Source organism: Homalodisca vitripennis, chromosome 5 (genome assembly GCF_021130785.1).
Source record: "Homalodisca vitripennis isolate AUS2020 chromosome 5, UT_GWSS_2.1, whole genome shotgun sequence".
Lineage (NCBI taxonomy): Eukaryota > Metazoa > Arthropoda > Insecta > Hemiptera > Cicadellidae > Homalodisca > Homalodisca vitripennis.
Genome location: NC_060211.1, coordinates 101,434,507 through 101,459,941, shown reverse-complemented (window position 1 = coordinate 101,459,941; position 25,435 = coordinate 101,434,507). Strand labels below are relative to the sequence as shown.

At 40.9% G+C, this 25,435-nt stretch overlaps 1 protein-coding gene across 4 annotated transcripts in view; it reads right to left on the bottom strand.

The window, feature by feature from the left end:
- Positions 1-25,435, bottom strand: part of LOC124362567 (rho GTPase-activating protein 20-like) — a 316,435-nt gene that overhangs the window by 27,259 nt on the left and 263,741 nt on the right. Inside the window, exon 1 of one of the 4 annotated variants that reach the window (XM_046817189.1) lies at positions 15,414-15,888. The exons of the other annotated variants lie outside the window; for them this stretch is intronic. Coding sequence (XP_046673145.1) covers positions 15,414-15,545 — 132 coding nt within the window. The 5' untranslated portion in view covers positions 15,546-15,888. Of the gene's footprint in view, positions 1-15,413; positions 15,889-25,435 lie in introns of those variants that run through there. 4 annotated transcript variants of the gene reach the window in all.

Below are 25,435 nucleotides of genomic sequence, written 5' to 3'. Positions count from 1 at the left end.
ACTCAAAACCTTTCTCTCATGTCTGTTTTCAGACCAACTATAAACGAACACAGCATTTAAACCTCACGCCGAGTGCAAAGATGGCGGTTCCTCGTCTCTAGCCGTATTTGCAGGAAATGTTACATCAGTTGCTGTGGTCTAGCAAATTTCTTCGTTAGCATTATATGCAAAATCTGGTGCCGATTCATCACTAGGATCTATTTAAACTCCATGTTTATATATCTGTGTCTACATAATATATGTCGACATAATATTGTGTATATCTAATCATTTCATTATCTATGATGTTTGGAAAATGCATGTACCCAATTCGGAAAAATAAAGGGAACTAACAATTACCAACCAACGCTACCTTGGGGCAGTCTAGTACTGCGAATGGTCTACGGTGCACGAACTTTCGGCATACGACCACGATTTTGATGATACACAAGGTCGGTTCGGTACAAGAAAAAAACCCCAAGAAAACTTCGTTTTAACTCTACTTATCATTTTGTTTATCCTTTTGGGAAAATACAAAATTAAAAATGCCAAGCTATTTCAAAGTAATCGATCCATCCATAGGTAAACTTATATGGACATTATACAAGTTCACACATATTCTACGCTCTTTCACGGTTTTATCGTTGGTAACATACGTGGTCACGGTCCCGCATAAACGTCGTGGCTCCGAACATATCACACTGACGGCCTATATATGAAGAATGACTCAGAAAATTATTTATCAGTGGTTCAAATCATAATGAACCCAGATTATAGTTCTAGGCTATGAAACAACAAGACGTAAGGATCGTCCGTGACGTTTGGTTTGACGATTTGTTTTGAACAGATCGAATTGTCCGACCGATCATCACGTCTGCGGGGAAGTCGTTGAGACGATTAGTTGATCGGAGAAATGGCGGGATTTCCAGCAGCCGCCGTCCAATCAATGCTGCTCTGACGACGATACTGACGTGTGTGGTGAATTCGGTCGGCCGATCGTCTGCAGACTGGTGATAACACTAGTTCAGACGAGGTTTCGATGTGACCTTGCTATCAAAACATAACCTCACTTTCTTGATTTTAACCTACGGTATCTAATCTGTCCATCTGTCTGGAGGTTAAGTGGTAGAGAGGACTTTTAAGTCCTAACTTCGCCTCTGTAAATAAAGGCATTTTTCATTTCATTTTTCATTTCATTTCATTTCATTTCATAAATCGAGTCATGGTGAAGAGTAATCGCTTACAGACCAATATGAGACGATCGGTCGGCCGACTTTAATCGTCCTACGAGATCGTCGTGTGTATGTGAGCTTACGCGACATACGGATAGAACTAACCAAAATAAACTCGACCACACAAGTGTAAGCGCCCTTGGATTAACCGGCGTCAGGTGGGATTCGCGAACACACACATTTCCCACGAGCAATTAGAATCAGTAAACAAATCGGTGACATCTCCTACACGTCGTCAATCTTCATTCACAGTTTCACGGATCAAGTCGCGTACAGTACCTTCTTTTAGATTAATCACCTCCTGATTTAAAGAGCTAACGAATTATTTCTCAACTCGTTCTTATAAACAAAAAGATTGTTTTTGAGATTTGTCCGGTTCTACAGTGAGATTCTCAGCTTATTCCCGGTAGGCGAAATTGCTGGCTTTTACGATCGGTTGGCAACCCTTTGTTGTAGGTTTTAGCAATATAGAACTCGTGTATCAAAAAGCTTGGTGCGATATAAATTACACAAAACAATGAATTATTCTAATGTTTTAAAATGCAATGTTTTAAATTTAACATAAATGGTTGAATAAGAATATTTTTATAACCAAACAGAAAGCCACAAATAAGATCATTTTGCAGTTAACTGTATTCTCAACTGTTTTAGAAACTGAATTGTTACTTTGCTCATTTTACTTACGCTATGTTTATCCAATAACACCATAAAAACTGTATTTTGAAAAAACTAATAACCCTTCAGTCAACCCTCGACATTTGTTAAGTATCTGATACGATTTTGTGATTACATTGTATATGTATATATTAATGAATTGTGTGTCAGTTTCCATAAGAGATTTTGGTATTGAAAGATGTATACTATCACCATTTAATATTAAATAAAATGGAGTAATATTATTATTTTTCTCAAATACATATATTCTCAATATGTGTATCCAATTACAGTATTGTAACTTAAACCCGTTTTAAAAATTAAAATACTTTTATAATTAAACACATCCAGATGGAAATCTAAGCACTTTGAAACCTATGTTTCCTTTTGGGTTTTTCTGTTTGACTTGTATATATAATTTCTAAAATATTAGTCGTCCTTTGTTTGGTTCAGAAAAGTGCCAGGATGCCCTTGGTCGTAGCACATAAAGTCGATGACGCAGAGTCATGTTCTTGAGACCGATTGTACAATAGTAATGCAGGATAATGAGCCACGCCCGGCCTAGGATTGCGAGGACAGCAGACTCGACCTCTGTATCTCATAACTGCATGCCACGTGGGCGACATGCCGGCCCGGCAGGTGTCATTCCCTCTCAAGTGATGCTGTTCTCACTGAAGAACGGTTCTTTAGCCGCACGTTTTATAGCCGCAATACAAATAAACCCCCCATTCTGAAAGTGGAATGTACAAGTAGGAACTGTAAATCTTGAAAGCACACCGTGTTGTATTTGCCATTTTTATGCCGGGTCTATTGAGAGGTCAGGGAGCTTCAATCGTTTATTGAACAGCTATCATAATTACTGCATCTCTCTTATCAAAATGATGACAACTGAATAAAACTAGCAGTTAATTAGGCAAGATCCCTCTCAAAATATTCACATTTACCTTGTCTTGGAATGATTAATTCGTGAGGGTATCTTGCAGATCGTGACCCGCAATCTTATTAATATTCAAATATGAACCTGGACGTCATATTCGTTCAGTTCAATTTGGGAAAACTCTATCCTCAGACGAAATCCTTTCTGTTGGAGAACGGAATGGACTTCATCTAAAGTTTGTCAAATGACGGCGTGGATAAGGTCCACAACACTGTTTCCTCCTTCTGCAAGGGCGTCAGAACGAAAGTGACAGTGACAAGTTGAGACGAGGGAAAGCAGGTGTGGCGGCCAGAGTAGAAGGTTTCATCACCCTTGCTTGCTCCCTTCCCACGTAACACTATACGCTAGTCCGCAACAACCAGCTCGGAGAAAGTTCTCACGATCGTTCGGTCCGCCTCGAAAATATCGCAAATTTTGGTCTTAGTATGGCATTTTCGGACCATCGTACTCCACCAATATGAATGTTGTAATTTATTATGAAGACGTAAAGAGATTTACACTCGAAACATTGAAGAAAATAAGAGATGTACTGATTACTATTCAGACCGAGATTAATTATCGATGAAGCGTCTAGAAGTCTAGAAGCGATTTGCATTTCATAAGCACACAACTTGGTTTTCCTCAAAAACAATAAAGGAAGTATTCTTTGATGTTTCTGACACTTAGGTGTCTAAGTCTTTGTTGCCCTCCAATTTCGAAATTCACAAAATTAGTGTGGCTGGCGGTCGTTTAATTTTTAAGGGGCAATTCTTTTATCGACGAGAAAAACAAGATTGTATATTTATACAAATAAAATTGGCTCTCAGCTTCTGGTCTATTGTTACTAGAACGCATAAATTTCAAATAGAATTCTCTCAGAATTAGTTGACATTTTATTAGATGGCCAATAACCAACATACCCTCCAACTAAATATAAATCCCTGTTCAAATGATCTGTCAAGTAGAGGCTTACACCACAATGAACTGCGAATACAATGAAATATCCCTATTTAAGTAACCAATTCACGTATATACGATTTTACTTTTCAATGTATACGCATACAGTTTAAACACTAATAAATGGATTTCGCTTTGAACTAACACAAATACGTGCAGCCATGAAACAACATACTATCACAGAGATATTTATTTCTAACGTCCAATGAAGCAAAGCGTACAGACAGACATCTCTGTTTATCTCGATCCACAAATGCTGACAAATCACAACGGTACGAGTGTGTGCGTGTGTGAGTGTGCCCGTGTTATCAGCTCCGCTGGCGGCTGCTCGTAATTGGTGGGTGTGCCTGTGAGTGTGCGTGTGGAACTCGCTACCTCGTGCAGTATATAGACCCACTTTATTTGCCTGCTCTGCTACATTTTATGTACTTGTTGCGATTTGTTGCTCGGCTAGTGACCGTTTTGTTGCCTTGTTTCTTGTTCTGTTTTCCTTCCCATATGACGTTTATTACTGCGCTTGCCTCTGCTAATTCCTCGTTTATTTGCGGATAACTTCAGGGTCACCGATCCCGAAGAACCTTTGGTGTTGTTTATTTTATTTGGCTTTTTATCAGTCCAAATAAATCTAATTCTTGAACAGCCAACGAATTATTTGATTGTTTTTTTCCAACATTAATTAACGTACGCTTTTAATTTGCCTCTTGTTCAAGCAATACGTTTTTATTCAAAATACCACTCCAAAAGAAAATAGTCAACATAAATAAATGAACTTGTTATATTCACCTAACCATAAATGATTAATATAATATGCAACACAGTTCACACAAAATAAAACGGTTGATTTAAAATAAAAATTATTTGTACAGAAATAAATAAAAGCAATAGTAAAAAAATGTGCATAGGACAAAAAACTTATAAATGTAATATTTCAAGTAATATTAATAAAATTGAACGGAGAAGCGTACGAAGGAAGGTTGAAGATAACGACAACAGACTACAGTGGAGTGGATGCTCAGAAGATACTGGAAGGATTAGTAGTTAGTAAGCAACGCCGTGTTACTTGACAATTGGATTTATAAAATTGGTGGTGTTGGGTCAAACAAGAAACAATGAGTCCGAGTGAGGCCAAGACACGGCGAAGGCCAACTCCGTCTACAGTGACCTTGGGCGAGGGCGAGGGGACAGTCCAAATACGTACAGCAGCACACAACCTGCCATAGCTCTGGCACTCTACAAATGTCAAGTCTCCTTGCTGCCAACATCGCGCTGGAACCTGGTACTGGAGCAAATAAATCATCTATTCCAGTCCTGTCCGCCTTGACAAGTTACTGTCCGTGGGCTCACAGCATCCAGGCAACTTGTCAAACTACAGAAATTGATTGATTTATTGCTTTCGTCAGACATGAGATGGAGGCGTCAATTGTTTGTAGTTACTGTAGTGAAAGTTACAGTCCATGGACTCACAGCATCGAAGCATTGATTGATTTATTGCTTTCGCCAGACACGAGACGTAGGCGTCATTTGTTTGTAGTTACTGTAGTAAACGTTACAGTCCATGGACTCACAGCATCCAGGCAACTTGTCAAACTACAGAAATTGATTGATTTATTGCTTTCGTTAGACATGATAACTGAACGTCAGCTAACTGCTATGACGACAGAATAATTACTGGTAAACAATATTTTTTATGCATATATTGTAGTTTTACCAAAGTATGAAATGTAATTGAGTAACACAGAGAAACATTCTCGAGTTCATGAAATGCGCACTGAAACACACTGCGCTATCATACGGCCAGACCTAGTAACTATCAGTTATAGCACACGGCGCAACACTAGCGAAACCCAATTACCGATCCTAGTAATGCAACCTCAGTGAGGGGTCCATTGTGCAGGTTTTGATTTTCTGCGATTTATCACGTCACAATTACTGGAACCTCGTTCATTCCAATGAACGGCATCAGTCAAAGATATCGTTGAGTAACTGGTCGAGGCGACATCAATTGCGGCGCAATTAACGTTTAACGCTGACCGCGCATGCGCCGGTCATATGCGAGGGAGCGGTCGGTGAGCTAATGAATAGTTTCCAAGAAGCTGGCGGGATGGAGAAACGTGGGGAGCAAAAACTGTTGTTGACGACGGCATGCAAATGGCACCCAGGCCATTCAACCACTCGATCCACTCCCGGCCGTGTCGCCTGACTGCGCCTCACAGTCAACAAACCGCTTCCACACTTCTCAGATTAATTAGATAACAATTGCACACATACCTTTTACGCTTAAATCGGTATAATGTAGGATTATAACATCAAACAGGTATTGGATGGGGTCGGAGTACACTCAGAGCCTTGTGCTCAAGATAACTTGATACTAAGTAATTAAAATATTACTTAGTCAAATCACCTGACATGTTTTGGAAAGGCCAAAAAGTATTTGATCTAAACGCCGGGAAGATAAAGCCCAAACACCTGTAAAGAACCAGATTTCCCAGAACGACATTGAGCAGCTGGCCACTATCTGTAGGAAAGCTGATAGTACGGCACCAAGCAGAGATAGCACGTGGCGGGGCCTTGAGCAAGTGGGACAGAGGCCGCAGGGTCAAGGTCAAGTTGTTCATATATCACAGTCTCTGACACTGCCTCAGTCTGACTTCATCAAAGAGCTTTATCCAGTCTCTCGGCCAGTGCATTGGCAGATGTCACAAAATCCTCATTCAGATTTCCCAAAGACCAAAGGCATAAAAGGCTCACGATTATGTTATCTAAATCAATGCCGGCGTTTTATAACGAACGAGTACAGGTTAAAATAAAATCAAACCACACATAGGTTGTACATACTTATAGAAATGGATTTAAATTGACAAATATATTTCATAAAAATGTGTTGACGTCTTTAGTGTTCTGAAGAGGAAAACGTAAAACAATTCTTCTGCTTGATACTAAAAACACCAACCTAAGCTATATATTTACTTAACTATCGTGGGAAGTCCATTAGTTTTTTTTATATTTTTTATTTGTTTTAATCTCATTTAAGCCTTAGCGTCAGCTATGTCGGCTTCGAAGTGCACTGGTTTTTATTTAAAAGTACAAAGTACATGATTCGACCTCCCCGGGTTTGAACCCATGATCTCTCGGTTAGAGAGCCGAGACTATAACCATTAGTCTACGGAGGAGGGCAAGTCCCATAGTTCATTTCATTACTAGTCTCGAGAGTGATCTACTGAGGGGTGAGATTACATTTTGGATAACTATCAACCCCGCAATAAATCTTTCAAGAAGAGTATTGAACAATAATTTTTATCGCGATGTAAAAAAAGCACACAAAATCCTTTAAAATGTTACCAGACATTTCATAGTCTAGTAATTATTTTTTTATGAAGAAACCATATTAATACATTACTAAAAAGCACACACATTTTACTGTTAAATCAGCTGTCTGAACAGAGGACTGTCAAAACAAATAATCACACTGATGTGTTTACACAGGGAAAGAGATGTTTGGGAGAGAGATCAGCTGATTTAGTTAAGAGGATTTTACTATATTAAGTGATCGACTGCACTAACTATAAGAGTTACAAAGCTTAAAACACTTTGATCTCTGTGGCCCAAGAAAACAAAAACAGGCGCAACGAAAGTACTATCATCTTTCCTGATACAATAAGATAAAGTAACTAACTCCTTATATTGATGTTAAACATTTTTTAATTCTATTCAGTTCGTCTTGTCAGGAAACAGTATTGGTAAGTCTTCGTCGGTCAAATAGAGAATTTGTTATCGTGATGGAGGCGAAAATGTTAAGTGACAAATCTTTGCACAATATAACTTATTTCTATGAACATGTTATGACTTCCTCCGACGACCTTAAGAATCATCGATTTTCCCAAAGTGTATGTGCATGGAGCAATTAAATATCTAATGTCTTAGAAGATTTGATCAAACACGCATAATATCAAAGCAACTGCCCACTTAAGATAGTAATAATAATAATAATATCGTTTATTGTGAAAGATAAGAATTGTATCACAATCGTCATAAATCTAATATAATCATTATCGCTGACAATGACCCACTCAAACATATATAGGATCATTCAAGCTTCTCTCTTACAGTTTACAGGTACAGTTTTCCTAACAGTTTGCGCCTTGCAAATCTTAAGAGCAAGAGCCGATTGAGTTCGTCACAATAGTGACTCTAGTGAGCAGATTCCAAGTAGCTGTGACGTGTGGCTGGCAGGGATCAGGGCGCCATACCGGGAACTATTAGCAGACCGTTACTGGACAATTAATTATGGAGCCAGAGTGTCTGGAGGTTACTGTGGGCACGACCTCACCTAGCCTGCTGCGGGGATTGTAGCTATTGTTGCTACTGGGCCGGGCCACTACGTCATTGGGTGCGTCTACACTCTCACAGATAACAAATCAAGAACAGAGTAAAATTCCGTGTTCAAGTTATCATCAGACTTGTTTTACTTGATTGACATCTGAGCCATACCATCATAGTGGTGAGCTGAGTGCATCTCTACTCTGGCGGTGTTGTTTTGAACTATTTACTATCACAATTCACATCAGAGCAACGATCTGTATTGCAACTGATGCGAACAGATATTGGGAATGTTAGCAGGTACTCAAAATTACCTAAAAAATTGAAAAATATTTGTTTCACCCGACCAAACTTGCCAATTGAAAATCCTGTCGTGCTTTCTCCGGCAATATAATTTGCTATTCCCTCCAATGGTCGGTTTGCAGAACACCGGGTCCAGAAGTGATGTAGACGTAGATGCTGTGGGCGTGTTCAATTAATAGAGAGAGGCTGCGGTGGTCGGCTGCGTGTGGTCACTCCACTCCCACTGTTTAATTAAAACAAATCTCGGAGCAGAGTGGAGTGGACATCTGACCGCCGCGGTTAAACTCCCAGGAGGAGGTAATCAGGAAGTGAGATGCATCTCGGAGTCGGGTAAGAGGATTTTGGATCACGAACCTCATACGACGCACGTGATTTCAGGATTTCTACGGCCTCCATTCAGTCCCGACTACCGGTAGGCTTTATCTAGCATCTCCTGACCGCGCAGATAACTCCCCATTAGCACGACATCCGAGCCTGTGGCCGGTCCTCCGCCACACCCGCGGGATGTAGTGATGACTTCGGCAGATTGGTTTGGCTTGTGGAGGACTGTCTTGTAGGCATCTGCCCGCGCATAAATTAATGCAAACGGTCTCCAGACGGAGTCCATAGTGACGGAGACGATTTTTAACTTGCACGTGATACTTTTGCTAAATTATGGATAGGCTAATTCTACTCGTATTTTGTTTTGGTTCGTGTAACTCTTAAGTATTCTATTCGTGTTGAAAAGTTAAAACATCGTGACTGTAATACATTATTATTATTGACTACCATGCCTAATGTATTTGTGGCAGGCATGACATACGACATAAGCGAAATGATTAATTGTTAGAACACGTTAATATTTGACAAAAGAAGTCACTAGACACATGTCTCCAGTCCCACCACAAAACGAAAGAAAGGCCCTAACCTCGTATGTTTCAAGGACGCCACTTTGATATATTGGCCAATAGACTTCTTTTGTCTACCAGTTGTTACCCAGACAAGGGTTTATACTCTGCCCGTCACGTCTCTATCTCACTCTAAAACTCAATAAGTGTGTCTCCTGGTAAATTGTCAACTACTTTACTCTGGAAGAGAGCGCAATTATAAGTTCGACCACAGTGCCCACGCGAGGGCAGGAGGAATGCTAACAGACGCTAACGGTAGACCGGGGCCAAAAAGCGAGGAAGTAGGCTGGTGAAAGAGCGACACGTGTCCACACAATGGAGTATTTACATTATTAACGGGAATGCGACAGAGCAGGCGTGAGGCAATCTGGCTGGGAAACAATCCTGGCTACCAGATCCGCGGGCACCGGACATCGATGTCCTCGTCACCCCCTGCCTGCTCTCAGAGACACATGTACCGACAGAGCAGGCGTGAGGCAATCTGGCTGGGAAACAATCCTGGCTACCAGATCCGCGGGCATTGCACATCGATGTCCTCGTCACCCCCTGCCTGCTCTCAGAGACACATGTACCGACAGAGCAGGCGTGAGGCAATCTGGCTGGGAAACAATCCTGGCTACCAGATCCGCGGGCATTGCACATCGATGTCCTCGTCACCCCCTGCCTGCTCTCAGAGACACATGTACCGACAGAGCAGGCGTGAGGCAATCTGGCTGGGAAACAATCCTGGCTACCAGATCCGCGGGCATTGCACATCGATGTCCTCGTCACCCCCTGCCTGCTCTCAGAGACACATGTACCGACAGAGCAGGCGTGAGGCAATCTGGCTGGGAAACAATCCTGGCTACCAGATCCGCGGGCACCGCACATCGATGTCCTCGTCACCCCCTGCCTGCTCTCAGAGACACATGTACCGACAGAGCAGGCGTGAGGCAATCTGGCTGGGAAACAATCCTGGCTACCAGATCCGCGGGCACCGGACATCGATGTCCTCGTCACCCCCTGCCTGCTCTCAGAGACACATGTTCCGACAGAGCAGGCGTGAGGCAATCTGGCTGGGAAACAATCCTGGCTACCAGATCCGCGGGCACCGGACATCGATGTCCTCGTCACCCCCCTACCTGCTCTCAGAGACACATGTACCGACAGAGCAGGCGTGAGGCAATCTGGCTGGGAAACAATCCTGGCTACCAGATCCGCAGGTACCGCACATCGATGTCCTCGTCACCCCCTGCCTGCTCTTAGTGACACATGTAAATCTTTGAATTTTTCAAAGAAAGCTATTTTTTCTTCATGGATAATTCTGATAAGATTAAAAGAACTGAAATAATAAAAAGTGAAAACTCACGACAGACTTGACCAGGCCTAATTAACAACTGTTTGCACCTCTTTTTGCGCACGATCTAGCGTTGAATATCTAACATTTTACTATTTTGCCACATTTAAGAGCCGGCTGTAGAGAAACGATCTTGAGTTTTACCCCGTAAATCACTTCAAATGTACGTTTGGGATACAAACGCTCTCTAGTTTTGATTGTAAAATGTATAGTTTAGAGTAGTTAAACAATTAAATGGTTTGATATGTTTCTAAACAACCAATGGAAATATCTGAAACATATGCAGCGAATGGATGAGTATAAATCATATCTTTAAAACGAAACATCTCCATCATTCTAAGACTATAACTATGGGTATACAACAAATTTTAACAATTTAAGAACGGGCTGTACTGATGGTCATCTTGAGTTTAGCTCCATAACAGCAACGTTAAATATCAAATATGGTACGACCTTATTTTTGGTCGTATAATTGTGGGAGGTATCTTATTTTCAAGATATAATTAACACACGTCCAAACCCACGTTACAAACTTTACAAGAAGAACGAAAATGAGACAACTTTCATGATTCTAAAACTAGGGGTGTTGAAGTGTTTGGGGTTTACCTTGTCCTATGGGGTAAAACTCAAGATCCTTTTTACCTAACTTGTACGCTCAAATATAAGCGATGCAAAATTTTCTTTAATTAAGTGTAAGGGCGTGAAACAAATTACAACTCAACCCTCACAAGCGGTTGGCTGGCCGTGTACAAGTTACCCGTCACACACACCGGTTAAGCTATGATGTAGGGCCTGACACTAAACACAATAAACGCCAAGTTGCGAGAGGAAAGTGAAATGATCGTACAAGTACAGCTGAGTGTGGAGAAACAATGAGCAGTAGACGAGCTGCGGTCGTACGGTAGTCAGCATAAATCATGGCCAGTGCCGTAACTCATGGCGGCTAGTTGGGGGCGGGGAGGGGGGAACTTCACGGTGTGCTTCCGATAACATGTTATATATGCGCGCATAAAGGAAAACAATACGCTGGAAAGAGACTGTAAATTATATTACGCGTTACATGAACCATATTATATTTGACGAATTAGAACAATTTATTCGATGGACAAACATGTATTTATTTTGACCATTGGCTGTCTTAAGGTTCACAACAAATGAATAGGATTTTTAATAGCGAGGTTTTCGAAAAATACGTGGAGTAAATAATGCTTATGATGTATTATCATGTCATTATTTTATTTAATTCTCGAAAGTACTTAAGGACTTCGCTTGAATTTTAAGATACGTCCCTTTTACCAACTCATAGCAACTTAAGTATCATTTATAACAACCAGATAATATGTTATTACGAGTGTCCAAGTCGGATTGTAAGATAAAACGCGTTTAGAAAAATCGCTTTCAACACTTACATTCCTGATATCTGACATCTTATTTCTGTACTATTAATTGTTAAAAATATAAACTAACTCAAGAGTTAAGAACTGCTGCCATCCATCATGCTTAATGCCACAGAAAGAGGGAACTGAGAAAGTCGGGATATGGGGACTTTACAATGTTGGATTCATCTTTGGTTACGAAAATCTGATAGAAACAAACAAAAATGGATACTCTTTTGATGAAATTTCCAGTACGTAAGTTATTGGTACTCTACGAAGAAAGAATTTTTTAGGTATAATGCTCGCACAATAAAATTATTTGCAGTCAGAAACGAGCATGGTTACAAACTATAGAATTTGCGGTCGGAAACGGGAATAAAAAGTATTGACCAGGACCAGCGGTAAAGTCGCCTAACGGTTGACTGTAATCTATCCCGGACTTCCGCGACCCCGCGACAAAAGCGGGTAGAAATAAAGACTGGGGCGACACCGAGAAGAGAAACGCCGCATTCGCATCGCGAGAACCGGACCATTTAGGCGAATGACATGTTGGACAGCGAGCGACCCGTTTACTTCCTGGTGATCTATTAATAACAGAGGACACTCTAATGGCCGGTGTCCCGCTACGGCTACTCAATAGAGTGATATTTAAAAACTCGGACGACAGGACAGTCGGGGACAGGGCAATGGATCGCGATACCTGACCGGTATTAATAGGTCTAGTGATTCAGTGACAGTGCTCAGGAGGGACCTTTCCAGGGAACAATAGGCGAATGTATGTCACAGGTCCTGTACATGTTTGGGGGGCTGAATCTGAATCCACCACTTTGAAAACTGGTGGATACGGATATGGGAATACATAGAAAGGAAACGAGAAAAACTTTAAAATTTTAATTACACGCAGAAATAGAAATAGATCAATAAAAATACATAATACAAATTCATAAACCGTTCATTTACGCCTAGTAACATTAATAATCAAAGTGCAACTGCTTGAGCGAGTTACAAAACACGTCCACCGGCGAAAACAAGAAATGGGCACTACCATACATAGCCTTTATCGGTAAATATGCTTTTCAGGTGGGAAAATGTGGACCAATAAATTTTATCTTCGATTCCAGTAAGGTAACTATTTGATGCTAAAAGACTTAATAACGACTAGCTATAGTTACCGATGTCAAAATGTACGTTTTCATCACTTCTGAGAAAATCAGTCTGATATACATAAAAATTAGGGAAATAGTCTTACAGTCTTCTGCCATAATGTGAGAAACGTGTGAATTCTCGAACGTGCCTTGTTTTATTTTCCTCTAATTCCAATTTTTAACTGAAATACTTTGAGTTATGGTTTCACTACAGTTGTAAACGTTTGTAAACGACCATCTGTGATATGCGTGCTTCGTGCAATCTACATAAAATATACTGTGAAGCGTCCGCTGATGTATTTTAATATTCAAGATGTTCGCCAACGCAATCCCAACAATTATGTTATTTCCATTCATCTCACGTAGCCATAAAAAAGGACGATAGTTGTGCGCTAAAGTATCCAATTAGCAGTCAATTATTGGGTTCGGATCGGACCGGTAGGAGAGGGGGGGGAGGACAATCGGATGATTTACGATGACCCACGACACGGCACAAGTGTCCGCACAAGGTCGTCCAGGGGTCGGGTCGCGGGTTGCCCAACACGATAACGCAGTTCGTAGTTCAGTCGGTAGGACGCGCAGGTGTCCTCAAGGTGATCGGCTATTGCCAACGATGATGATACCGGCCTCAGCCACGCCAAGGTCACCTTGAAATTTCCCGATACCGATTAGTTTCCTGTTTCCGAGAAAACTCATTCCCTAGGAACGTATACGTGCGAAATAACCAGAACAACTGTAATGACTTGAGCAACCACGGTGGCGTGTGGGTTGCTTCACGGCTTCTGGTGAGTGCCGTCAGCTTTGCAGACGAGCAGGATGGTGGGTTACTACTATCTATGGTGCCAATACCACTAGTCATCAACTTCACATAATCAGCAGCACCACATTACAGAGACGATCGCCAATAAAGAAGTTTCCACAATATAATACATGCCATTGTAAATCTCATCACCCCAAACTCGTACACTATAATTCAGATTTCAATACCTTAAGTTATTTTCCCTCCACATAAAAAACTATCGCAGTGATTCCCCTAAATGTTCAATTAGCAATAATGTGATTAGTTAACTTCAAGATGTACAGTAGGACAAGGCAGTGGGGATTTCTAACATAACTGACGAACACGATCGAAAACCTACGGCATCCCGACACTACGTCGGGCTCAATTGTAAGACACTAATTCTGTCTGTAGTCTTCTTGTCTAATGGCCCCAAGTTTCGCGTTCTCGAGAACTGAATGAAGCGAAATGAGAATGAGGGGCCGGGCCCTTCGGTCACGGTCTGAGAGGAGCACTTCCTGCCATTATGTGCGACGGAGGGTGGCTCAGGGTGGGTGGGTCTCTCACTGAGAGTCTGGCGCGGGCTCAGAACTCGCTTATACCTAGGCAACAAGGAACACCAACAGGCACTTTGGATTGATGGCGTTCTTGGTTTGAAAGAATATTAATAAAGATTGCTCTATGTGTTGCCTCAAACTATTTGGAAGTAACTCATTCAATGAAATTGTGTGGCGTTTCGCAACACAAAGAGAATTTGCATCGACGGAACGACGCGTCTACAACAATTACTATATAAACACTGTTGAACTAATCAAGCATAACTGATTGAGTACTAAAGTTATAAGCGCATTCCGAGCGGATTTCAGAAAAAAACGTGTCGCTGGAACCCAATAGCTTGCAGTTGCAGTACAATACATGGAGGGAAAGCTCGGGGTAAATATAAACATGTGCCAAACGTTAAATATAGAAGTCCCCACTCGATCCTGTTCTGAACTTTCTCCCCCTACCAATTGGATGACTAATGTGAATGGCTTTAGTTTGGGCAAACACCTGAACAACAGCCACTTAATGTCAACACGCTTCAGACATTTCCACTTAAGGCTAGGATAAAACAATCTCAGTGCAATAATACGTTCAGACTTTTAAAATGTCAAAGTCATACATTTATCCAAGTACTAGGACTCTAAATGTATTTTTTATTCAATGCCTAAAGGCATTCAGAGGCAATAGAATGGAATAAGAAGCAATAAAAAGGCGATAAAAATAAATACAAGTATGACGATTAAAGGAAGGCCTTGTAAAGAAGGCTGGCGACTGATACAGCCCGATATGGTAGCACTGCAGCCAGGGCCAAATGTCTGAAGGAAAATGCCAACGGGCGCATATCTTACTAAACAGAACTTTCATTTGGAATTTAAACACTACTTTAAAGTCTGTGCCTACACAAATAATACCGAGTGTTTTAATAAATAAAGATTCTTTAGTGAGAATATATCAATATAGCATACACTTTAAACTCAATATGCATAATACCTTTTGCAGAGAGAGGCCCGACGGTAGCCTGAGAGTCGGGGGACTCTCCTGTTCGCTTCCTTCGTCCAGCAGATCGTGGGTCTTCACGATGTCCGTGATGTGCCCATTAACGTATATCCAAACTTGCGTCATGTTCTCGGTTATTAGCACCAGGGACAAAGCGGCTCTCACAGTGATGGTGTACCGTTCGCACACAGCACACAACAAACAGTCGGTTTGCAGCAAACACAAGACTCGCACATGACTTGTCTAACGTCTCGACACACAACACGAGGACGGAGGATCGAAGCTCTTGCGCCAGAACCCGGAGTGGACTGTCACCGCGGCGGGGTGAGACGAAAGGCGGATGCTTGTAGAGTGTGGATGTAAACTGACCGGAGAATGTGCTGATAGCGACTAAACACGTTACACAACGCTAGAGGGAGACCGTGGCCCACTCATTCGGCGTCAGCGTCCAGACACAATCAGCGCTGCTGGCAGGCCCAGTCATATCCCCACCTACCAACCCCGCCGCCTGTGGGAGTGAGTCTTCAAGGAAATCCTCTCCCCGTGAGTCACCGGCCGGCCTCACTCACTCACAATTGTGTCACCGATGATCGGTCGTCAATATTCACGACCGGCTCAGTCATCGTCACCTGTGTGTCGGCGGATCCCAGTAAGGACCATTGAAAGGAGGATATTCAAATGAACGTGTACACGTAGGTCTCTGTGTTAAAAATGTGTGACCTAATATTTAATTTAAACCTACTTTAGCGTACAGGAAAAGATCCAGTTTTTGTTTCTTATATGGGAAATTAGCAAAATCTAACCAAAAAGGTACATAATTTTATTATTTATAATCAAAGCTTTAAACGAATAGGGTTCCGCTAAACAAAATTAAGGACAGCCTGAAAAATTCAAAGTTAAAATACTAAACATGACAACTGTAACTTTACCAAATATCCGTCAAATGGTTAATGATTACTAAACATAGATGGCTTTATTAATAATAATATAACAACGTATTTTCGACAAGGTATTATTCTGTTCAAAGATACGTGTCATTTAATTACTCAACTTTACGGGTATTCTCTGCCCTGAGCTGAGAAGGGCTGGTGGCGAGGAGGTATGATAGAGGGAAATGAGTGATCGCCACTCGATAGGCCGGCTGTAGTAGCGCTATCTGCGAGTCTGTGGTCTGCACACGCTGCTGCCCTGAGCTGAGAATGGCTGATGGCAAGGAGGTATGATAGAGGGACATGAGTGATCGCCGCGATAGGCCGGCTGTAGTAGCGCTATCTGCGAGTCTGTGGTCTGCACACGCTGCTGCCCTGAGCTGAGAAGGGCTGGTGGCAAGGAGGTACGATAGAGGGAAATGAGTGATCGCCGCGATAGGCCGGCTGTAGTAGCGCTATCTGCGAGTCTGTGGTCTGCACACGCTGCTGCCCTGAGCTGAGAAGGGCTGGTGGCAAGGAGGTACGATAGAGGGAAATGAGTGATCGCTGCGATAGGCCGGCTGTAGTAGCGCTATCTGCGAGTCTGTGGTCTGCTCACACGGCCGCCCATTCATTACTCGCCAATAACGCAAATCTCGTGTTTACCACAACGAGACTCCAGCAGATCGTGTTTTGTTCAGGTTGGCATTTCAATTTATGTTAATGGACGTCTTACATTACACTGTGTGCTTTTAAGTCTGACGATACTGTACCGGCGAGTGTCACGGTAACTTACTGTGACAACTTATCTGCTGCCCGCCTCGACACGCTACGTTCCGCTCCGTTCCCAGTATTGCAGCGCCATATTATTGATTATATTCTCAGCAAAGCAAAAAGTTTAAAAATACAAACTTAAGCTCTGCGAAGTAAGCCGACAAAGCACGGGTGACCGAGCGTGTGGCGCGGATCACACCGTACATTCGTTAACACAACAAATAAAGTTTGAACCAGTGCAACCCGTTTTTAATATAGTTCTGCTTTAACACATCCTCGATCTTTTGAGCGTGCAGATGTAAAGAGTTTATATGCACAACAACAATGTACGTAACAATGCCTAACACAAAGCGCCGCCCTTTTGTGCGTTCACAAATCTTAAGATTATTTTGGTGAATTGTTAGGTTTTCATAAAGCCAAGATTTGAACACAAAAACATTTCTTCTTCAACCAAAGTATGTGTTTGCAATATACACTATTAGTGCAGACTAGGAATAAATAGATTTGCATATAAAAGGAACGAAGTTCTAGACACCGCGAGACGGTCGGCGGTTTATGGAGGTCCGCGACCAGGATGGCGCGTAGGCTCACGTGCGACCTTATGACCTTCGCCTGTCCCGCCAGGTCGCTGATAAACAAGCCTTAAATAATTGTACCCCTTAATTCAGATTCGTTAAGCGTGATTGGTTTCGCGACTCCATATCAAAATTAAGTTTTTTGAAAAGATAGGGTGAGAATTACGTGCCGGCATATCGCGCATTATGGTCTCTTTGCAGGGACTTACAAGCTTGCAGCAAGTGCAACGAAGATTCTATATTTATTGAGACTGCCAATCAACAAGTTTTCTACAACTTTAGATGTGTTCAAAACTAATTATCTCAAATTAAAAGTTCTGTTGATGAAGGAGTATGATCAGATAACTCATACCTTTCATAAAAATAATTTAATCTAAAATTTAAAATCATTGAGGTATATGCTGGAAACGACTTCACTACTCATTTGCGATTCCTCAGCCGCGGGAGGAATTCCTCTCTGGGTCGGTTGGTTTGTTAAAGAATAACTTCCTGTCCATGTGCGAGATCGTTAACAAGCCGTAATTGGGATAGGAAATGGGATAGGAAATAAACAGAGGAAACGATCAGTCATAGAACCGGGTCAGAGGAAAGAGAAGGCGGCGCTGAAAAGCCAATAGACAACGGATCTGAACGGGTACGCCTAATTGCTTAAGGACAATAAAGCCACAGTGGGACCTGGCGCGGGCGCAGCAGGCATTAACATGTTAATGATGATGGGTACTCACACTTTAAACACTACGGCCAATGACTCAAAACAATGCTTCTCTCAATGGCCCGGTGTTCCATTCGAATAACACCACCTCATCATTGCTGAGGCGCGGCGGCGCGAATCTCTGCCATCATTGATAGCGCCTCGTGGCCATTAATAATGATGATTACAGTGCCGGGATTGTAAACATGTATTGACGACTACACGTAGTCCATGATGACACATAAACAATCAACTTGAATAGTTTGGTGATCTGTCGGTAAATCAATATTGGGAACGTGTGGAAGGCACCAAAATAGCACGACTCATAACAATAACCAGTGTGAGCTATTGGGAGCACATCAAAGTCAGTTTTATAAATAGTGCGATGATGAAAGCACTTGGAGGATATCTTTGGACACTCGTGTAGGAGTGGTGGTCTTATGACAACCATATGGTTGGCTACTCGCTTGTAGACAAACAGCATTTATATATTTGTGTCAACATCTAGAGAACATATTAAACTGAAAGGAGTTAGAAATGTATGTCCACCTGGTATCAAATTCAAATCGATTTGAACATAGTTTAGACATCAAATACCAGACAATTTTGACTTGTTCGAATAAAATAGGTTGATTTGCGAATTTATCTCTCTTCACTTTCTGCTCTATAGAGATAAAAAATATCGACATAAAAATCGTAAAGTTCCTAAATATCTTAAAATCACAATAACAATACTTCACATTTGCAGCCCCCAAGAGTAGAAGAAGAAACGTCTGACACCCTCACGTGATTTCGGAAGGTGAGCGCAGTGGTTCCGATTGTAAAAAACCCTGAAGCCCTTCCTTGTCTAGCCTAGTTTAGTTCCACCTCAGAAACACCGCCCAAGTCAAGTCCGATCATCCCACCAGAGAGAGAAAGGGACAAGAAAGATTAAGTCTGAATTCATCTAATCCGAACCGTTTTACGGTCGGAAATGAGTTTTACATGGACCCTTTGAGGGTGCGGTTGCCGCGACGTGGTCGGGCTTCTGTTGATTGTTTCGAGATCACCTGTCAGAGCCTAGGGCATCGTTTGTCGTCTTCGGCCCGCTAACTGATCATTCATTCATCAAGATCTCCCGTGTCCGGTTCGTGAATCATCACATCGCATTTAAACCTTGATATTGATCTCGGTATTGAATCGGGCCTTGAAGAGAGAGCTTAGCATAATAGTACTCGAGGCATTCACCTTTGTTTTCATACAGAATTTAAACTTATTGCAATTGGTAATGATCACCAAAATTGGCTAAAGTACTTATCATTTAATTTAGTGTATTAAGTTCTAAGGACGCGATTATCGCTGCAAAACAGTACTACCATTAGTAATGCATAAAACAAACTCACGCAGGAGCACGCTTAAGTAACGGATTCAGCAAATTATTATTTAAAGTATTCATAATACATTCTGTAGAATAAACTATATTTAGCGGAAGAGTTTGTTTGTGTAATTCAAACAGGAAATGGTGATTTGAGCCTAACATGGCTGTTCCGCCCGACCAAGAGACCTCTACAAGACGTATTTTCCTCGTAACAACGTCGCAATTGAGAGTGCGATTCACATTGTGGCCACCAGAACCAACCTGGGCCTAATAATCAACCATCCAGTCGATGGTAACCTTGACATTCCTGCTTCTCAACTCCTTCCACTTCCATCTCATTTCGTCCCACTTCCTCGCGCACAACCTCACTTACTTCAACAAACAGAACCCGATATGTCCGCACATTTTACAACTTACCATTTCCTTCCCATATTTCTCAAAGGTAACGCTGCAGACTCAATATGTTTGCCTTGGATCTGTAGTAGTTAGAACTATCTTGGGTACTTTGGGATTATACCGACCACACCAGTATGAAGAACACAAAAATAGAAATTTATAGAAACAAACATGATAGAACGAAAAAACAACTCTTCAATTACAAAATTACAAACTTACAAGCATTTCCAGGTATTGTGATCGGTATTGTTGTCGCTGTTATCTTATCTTTCTCGAGAATCCTGATTACGGCAGGCCGCGCGGCATCACGTGATTTGCACGGTACATCATTGCCTTTCCATTACAATTCAATTTATATTTCTGATTAGCCCCTCTAGAATTTGATATTTTACTGATAGGTACTATCTCGAGGGATGTTTTTCTTTCGTCGACATCAGCGCGGGCTTCGGCAGCACCGTCGGTGCTGCCGAAGCCCGCGCTGATGGCCGGAGGCACTCGCATTTTGGGTGGCGGAATGTGATCAAGAATAAAAAACAAGTTTTGAGTGTTTTTTTAATAAAAAGTTTAGTTTGGTAAATGTTTGTTTTTGTTGAATTTTTGTGTTTGGAGAAATGTAGAGGTAAAACACGGAAGTACAACAAAGCGATGCACCAGCTGAACGGGCGGCGAGACTCTGCAATCACGTTATCTACTAGACGCTCGACTTTGACCTCTGTCTGAGGATGGGGAGGTGTTTGCGATAAGACAATTCCTGTTTTATATTGACGAAATATTGTTCTACGCTAATCTAGTAATCAGTAGAAACGAAAGGTGAAATAACGATTCATGTCTGGGTGTGGTCGGTATAATCCCAAAGTACCCTATCTTGCTTCAGACGTGACCTGTAATGGCCAGATCGAATTCTCTTCCTACAATTATTACTCATTGATAAACACCAATACCTGCCAACACTGTTCACTGAATGTTTCTTTGAGCCCATCGCTTGATTGAGAGCAAATAAAACTTTCTACGTCTGTAATGTAGACAAGACAACCGTGCCGTGTGTTAGAGCCAACAACCTGACCTGAAATTACTGGCGCACTCAACTCCAACCTTGACATTCCCACTGCTCCGTTCTTTCTGCCTTCCACTTCACTCTCTTGCATTCCACTTCTTTCTTCTATCACATCGATCCTGATGTGTATCTATGTTTTGCTATCGACAATGACGATTTATAATTTCGTCAGCCTACTCACCATGGCCTTCTACACCACTTCACTCTCTTGCATTCCATTTCTTTCTTCTATGACATCGATCCGGTTGTGAATCTATGTTTTGCTATCGACAATGACGATTTATAATTTCGTCAGCCTACTCACCATGGCCTTCTACACCACTTCACTCTCTTGCATTCCATTTCTTTCTTCTATGACATCGATCCGGTTGTGTATCTATGTTTTGCTATCGACAATGACGATTTATAATTTCGTCAGCCTACTCACCATGGCCTTCTACACCACTTCACTCTCTTGCATTCCATTTCTTTCTTCTATGACATCGATCCTGTTGTGTATCTATGTTTTGCTATCGACAATGACGATTTATAATTTCGTCAGCCTACTCACCATGGCCTTCTACACCACTTCACTCTCTTGCATTCCATTTCTTTCTTCTATGACATCGATCCTGTTGTGTATCTATGTTTTGCTATCGACAATGACGATTTATATTTTCGTCAGCCTACTCACCATGGCCTTCAACAAACAAATAAAACTGTAACCTAGCGAGTATTCTATAATCAACGGTTATAGGCTATGGCTACGTTGATTTTGCTAGGTTTGAACAAACAGCTGCTAGTATACCTACATTGTTTATAGTTGTTACAACAGCAGCACGTAAAATTCACAATAATTAACACTTTCCGATACCTGATCCTCCTATACTAAAACACGTTTAAAAGGTAAACCTGAACAATAAATGGACCGACTCGCAAATATGCAGAGCATCATGCATTTTGTAAAGTGTTTTAAACTGGACAGATATTGGAAAATTAAAGAAAACGTTAAAACCAATAAATATTAGGCCTATATTTGCGAGGCACCGTATATTGTAGTTCATTCTTAAATTTGTTTGTTTTGTAAAAATGAAACAAGCTGAAAGTCCTCTATGACAAAATTTTGCAAAACTACATTACTGTATATAAAACCAGACAGCAGAGTAAATAAAACAGACTAGAAAAAATAGAAAGACGAGTGTCTAACATAACCTTTCAAAGATAATTACTGTTTTAACTTTTACATAACTTGCCATTCGTCACTTTAACAAAGAGAATATCTACAAGAAATATCGTATCCATTTCTATGTTTAGATATATATATATATATATATATATATATATATATATATGTTTAGAGTAATATATATAAACTCTTGTGTGAGCACAACTTACATTTTTTTATTCATACACGAGAATATCTTGCTTGATAGAATATTAAATAAATAAGCCACTGCATAACACAATTACGCAGTGCTCAAGCGACGAGATGACGATTACGAAATGCCCAATCAGTCGTCAGATGCCGCCACTGCGCTGCCGCGGTAACCGGATATGCCGGCAGGCGGAAGCGGAAGGAAGACGTACTTACTGTATCGACAGACGATGACCGATCGTTACCCGGGAACTTCCTTAAGCGTTTTTCTGAAATCTTAACGAGTGTTGCAGTTAGATATAAATTAGGTTGTCTGTTTTGCTCTTAGCACACTGAAAGGGGTAGATTGCGACTTTTCCCATTATCGTTCGAGCAATTTGTGGTATTTAATGTTTTAACGTAAGCATTTACTAATATGGTATTTTATATTGTATTGAATATATTTTATTAGTCTTAACAAACAAAAAGACCGAATCTGGGCGTTAAAAACAAGAAGTCTTAGATCATGACTGTCCTAACAGTTCAACGACATTGTTACTTCAAACGAACTGCATCATGTGTACAAATAATCGAGTGCGATTGCCAGATCGTAAAGTTCAGATTTGTTTTGAAACTACAGGCGGCGGATAAAAAGGAAGAATTTTAAGTTTAGTTCTAAGATTCGTTTGTTATTACCTGTTTATTATTTTTTAATCGAAGTTCCTTATTTCCTCGTTTCACAAACCTTGCCTTATGCTAGAAATTAAGAATTTGTTTTCATCGCTTAAGCGTCAATAGTTTCCTCCAGATGTGGAAAAACCTTGCCATTAGATTTGTGATATCTAAAATAAGTAATAATAGTAACAAGTATATGTATTGTTGAAACCATTCTCCTGGTAAAGTGTCAAATCTTCCGGTTTGTTGAAAACGATAACTCTGTTGGGTTGAAAATTAAATAACATCCTATCTAATCTTTCCTGAGGTTTGGCGATTTATTACTTATTCTGCGGATCCCCAAATTGGTATTATGGATTTCTCAAATGGATTCTTACAAAACAAGAGTTAGCGCGAGTTGACATTAGAACGGCATATTGGGTGGGGAGCGTAGATACCCCAAAAGGAAACAGATAAGGTAAAGCTTGTTTCATTTGTGTTAATTACATTTGCATAGTTATGTCGTTGTTATTGGTTAGTTAATTATGATGTATGTCATAATAAACCATCCAAATTTATCTTGCTAACTAGTAAGGTGGTATATGAAAACTTTTATTATACATTTCTACAACGCATTCTAGAATTTTAATTTAGCAAACAATTGAATGTTCCTATGTTTAAAGTGAATTATATATAACTACATCAAATTAGTGATCTAACAATAATGATACAATACTACCTGTATCAATATACAAATTTGAGCTTACGTTTTTGACAGTTTCATAAAAAAAACCAAATTACAAAGACTACATAGCCGTTTAAACTTTTAGTTTTAATTTAAGATCATTAAATTCCTGAAGCAAACTTATATATACTATATTCACAAATTATAGTAAATAGAATGAACTTTACCAAATACCGGCTAATTCTTTGAATACTTACTAACACGCTGATCAAACTAAATGGTGTGTATGTATTGTAGGTATATCATTAAATGTTTGATTTGTTATCGTGCCAAAACAATACTTCTTTTTAATGATAATAGTTTTGTTGGCTTATCTTCAGGCATAACATGAACAAACAACTTTTAGAAGTAGTAGATTTTCAATTTCTTGGAAGTTCTAAGTTTTCTTCGTACTTTAACTTTTTTTGGGATTCCTATTTCTTTTATGTTGAGGCTCAGAATATTTATTTTCGTTTTTATAACACCCTGGCTGCCCAAGTACCCGCTGTACCTGGGATGGCAACAACCCTGCTAGCTCAGGCACAATGGCCAGAAGATATACCTGAGAGACTATTCCTGAAATCGGCAACAAAAGGACGTCGTAGTAGAGTCCGCTTTTCCTCCCTAGTTTATCCATTGGACTCGGCAAGTCACGTGTATTCTTTGCACTCATCTATATTCCTTCACTGTCGAGTTCAATGATATGGCAACGACAGATAGCGTGAATAAACTGTAACGATCTCAAATCGAAATCTTCCAAAGCTGTAAGTTGAAGATTCCTTATAAATATAGTTTGAAGAACTGAGCAAGATGAGAAATCCATGAAGGTTTAAAACATTTTATAGAAGATCTACTGCAAATTTCCGTTTAAAAACTTCTTTCTCTGTTTACACTTGTAACTATAGATTAATTTGAATAGATACAGTTAACTTTATTAATTAAGTTTACTTCAGAGTAACTATCGGTTTAAGTTTCTTGACAGAGATCCGTACAACATACCTTTGTTAATCAACTCCAGTCCGAGCACTGTAAACTCCAGTCGGGATAAACAAAATAAATAAACAGTTCCAGGAAAATATTGTCACCGTACTGTCACACACAACTCACCACTACACCCAATCTTCAACTGTCGGTCTCGCAGAGCGGAGGAAGGCGCGAGAGCCCGGCCACAGCGCTCCAAGCGGACAGGTACACAACTAATTTAGCGCCTTGTTTACGTTTACTATCCTTCCCGCGTCCACTGTCCACTGTCCGTCGGCGTCATATCTTCCTCGTCCTCCTTGATGACAAACAGACAGACTACCACACTTACCCTCGCCGGGGTTGTCTCCGTGTACGTCTCGCCACCCGCCTACCTTCTCGGCTCCACGGCTGTAATTCGCCGTGGTAATGTACCGGCAGACTGGCACCTTGAGAATATTCAGAACTCATTGAGTCCCCAAAGATGTCTCCATGGCCATCTTCTGAGGAATGCGTTTGAGAGAGCGCTTAGCAAAGTACTTGTTACACATTATGTATTGTCCACCATAAACGTCACTTTAAGCTAACAA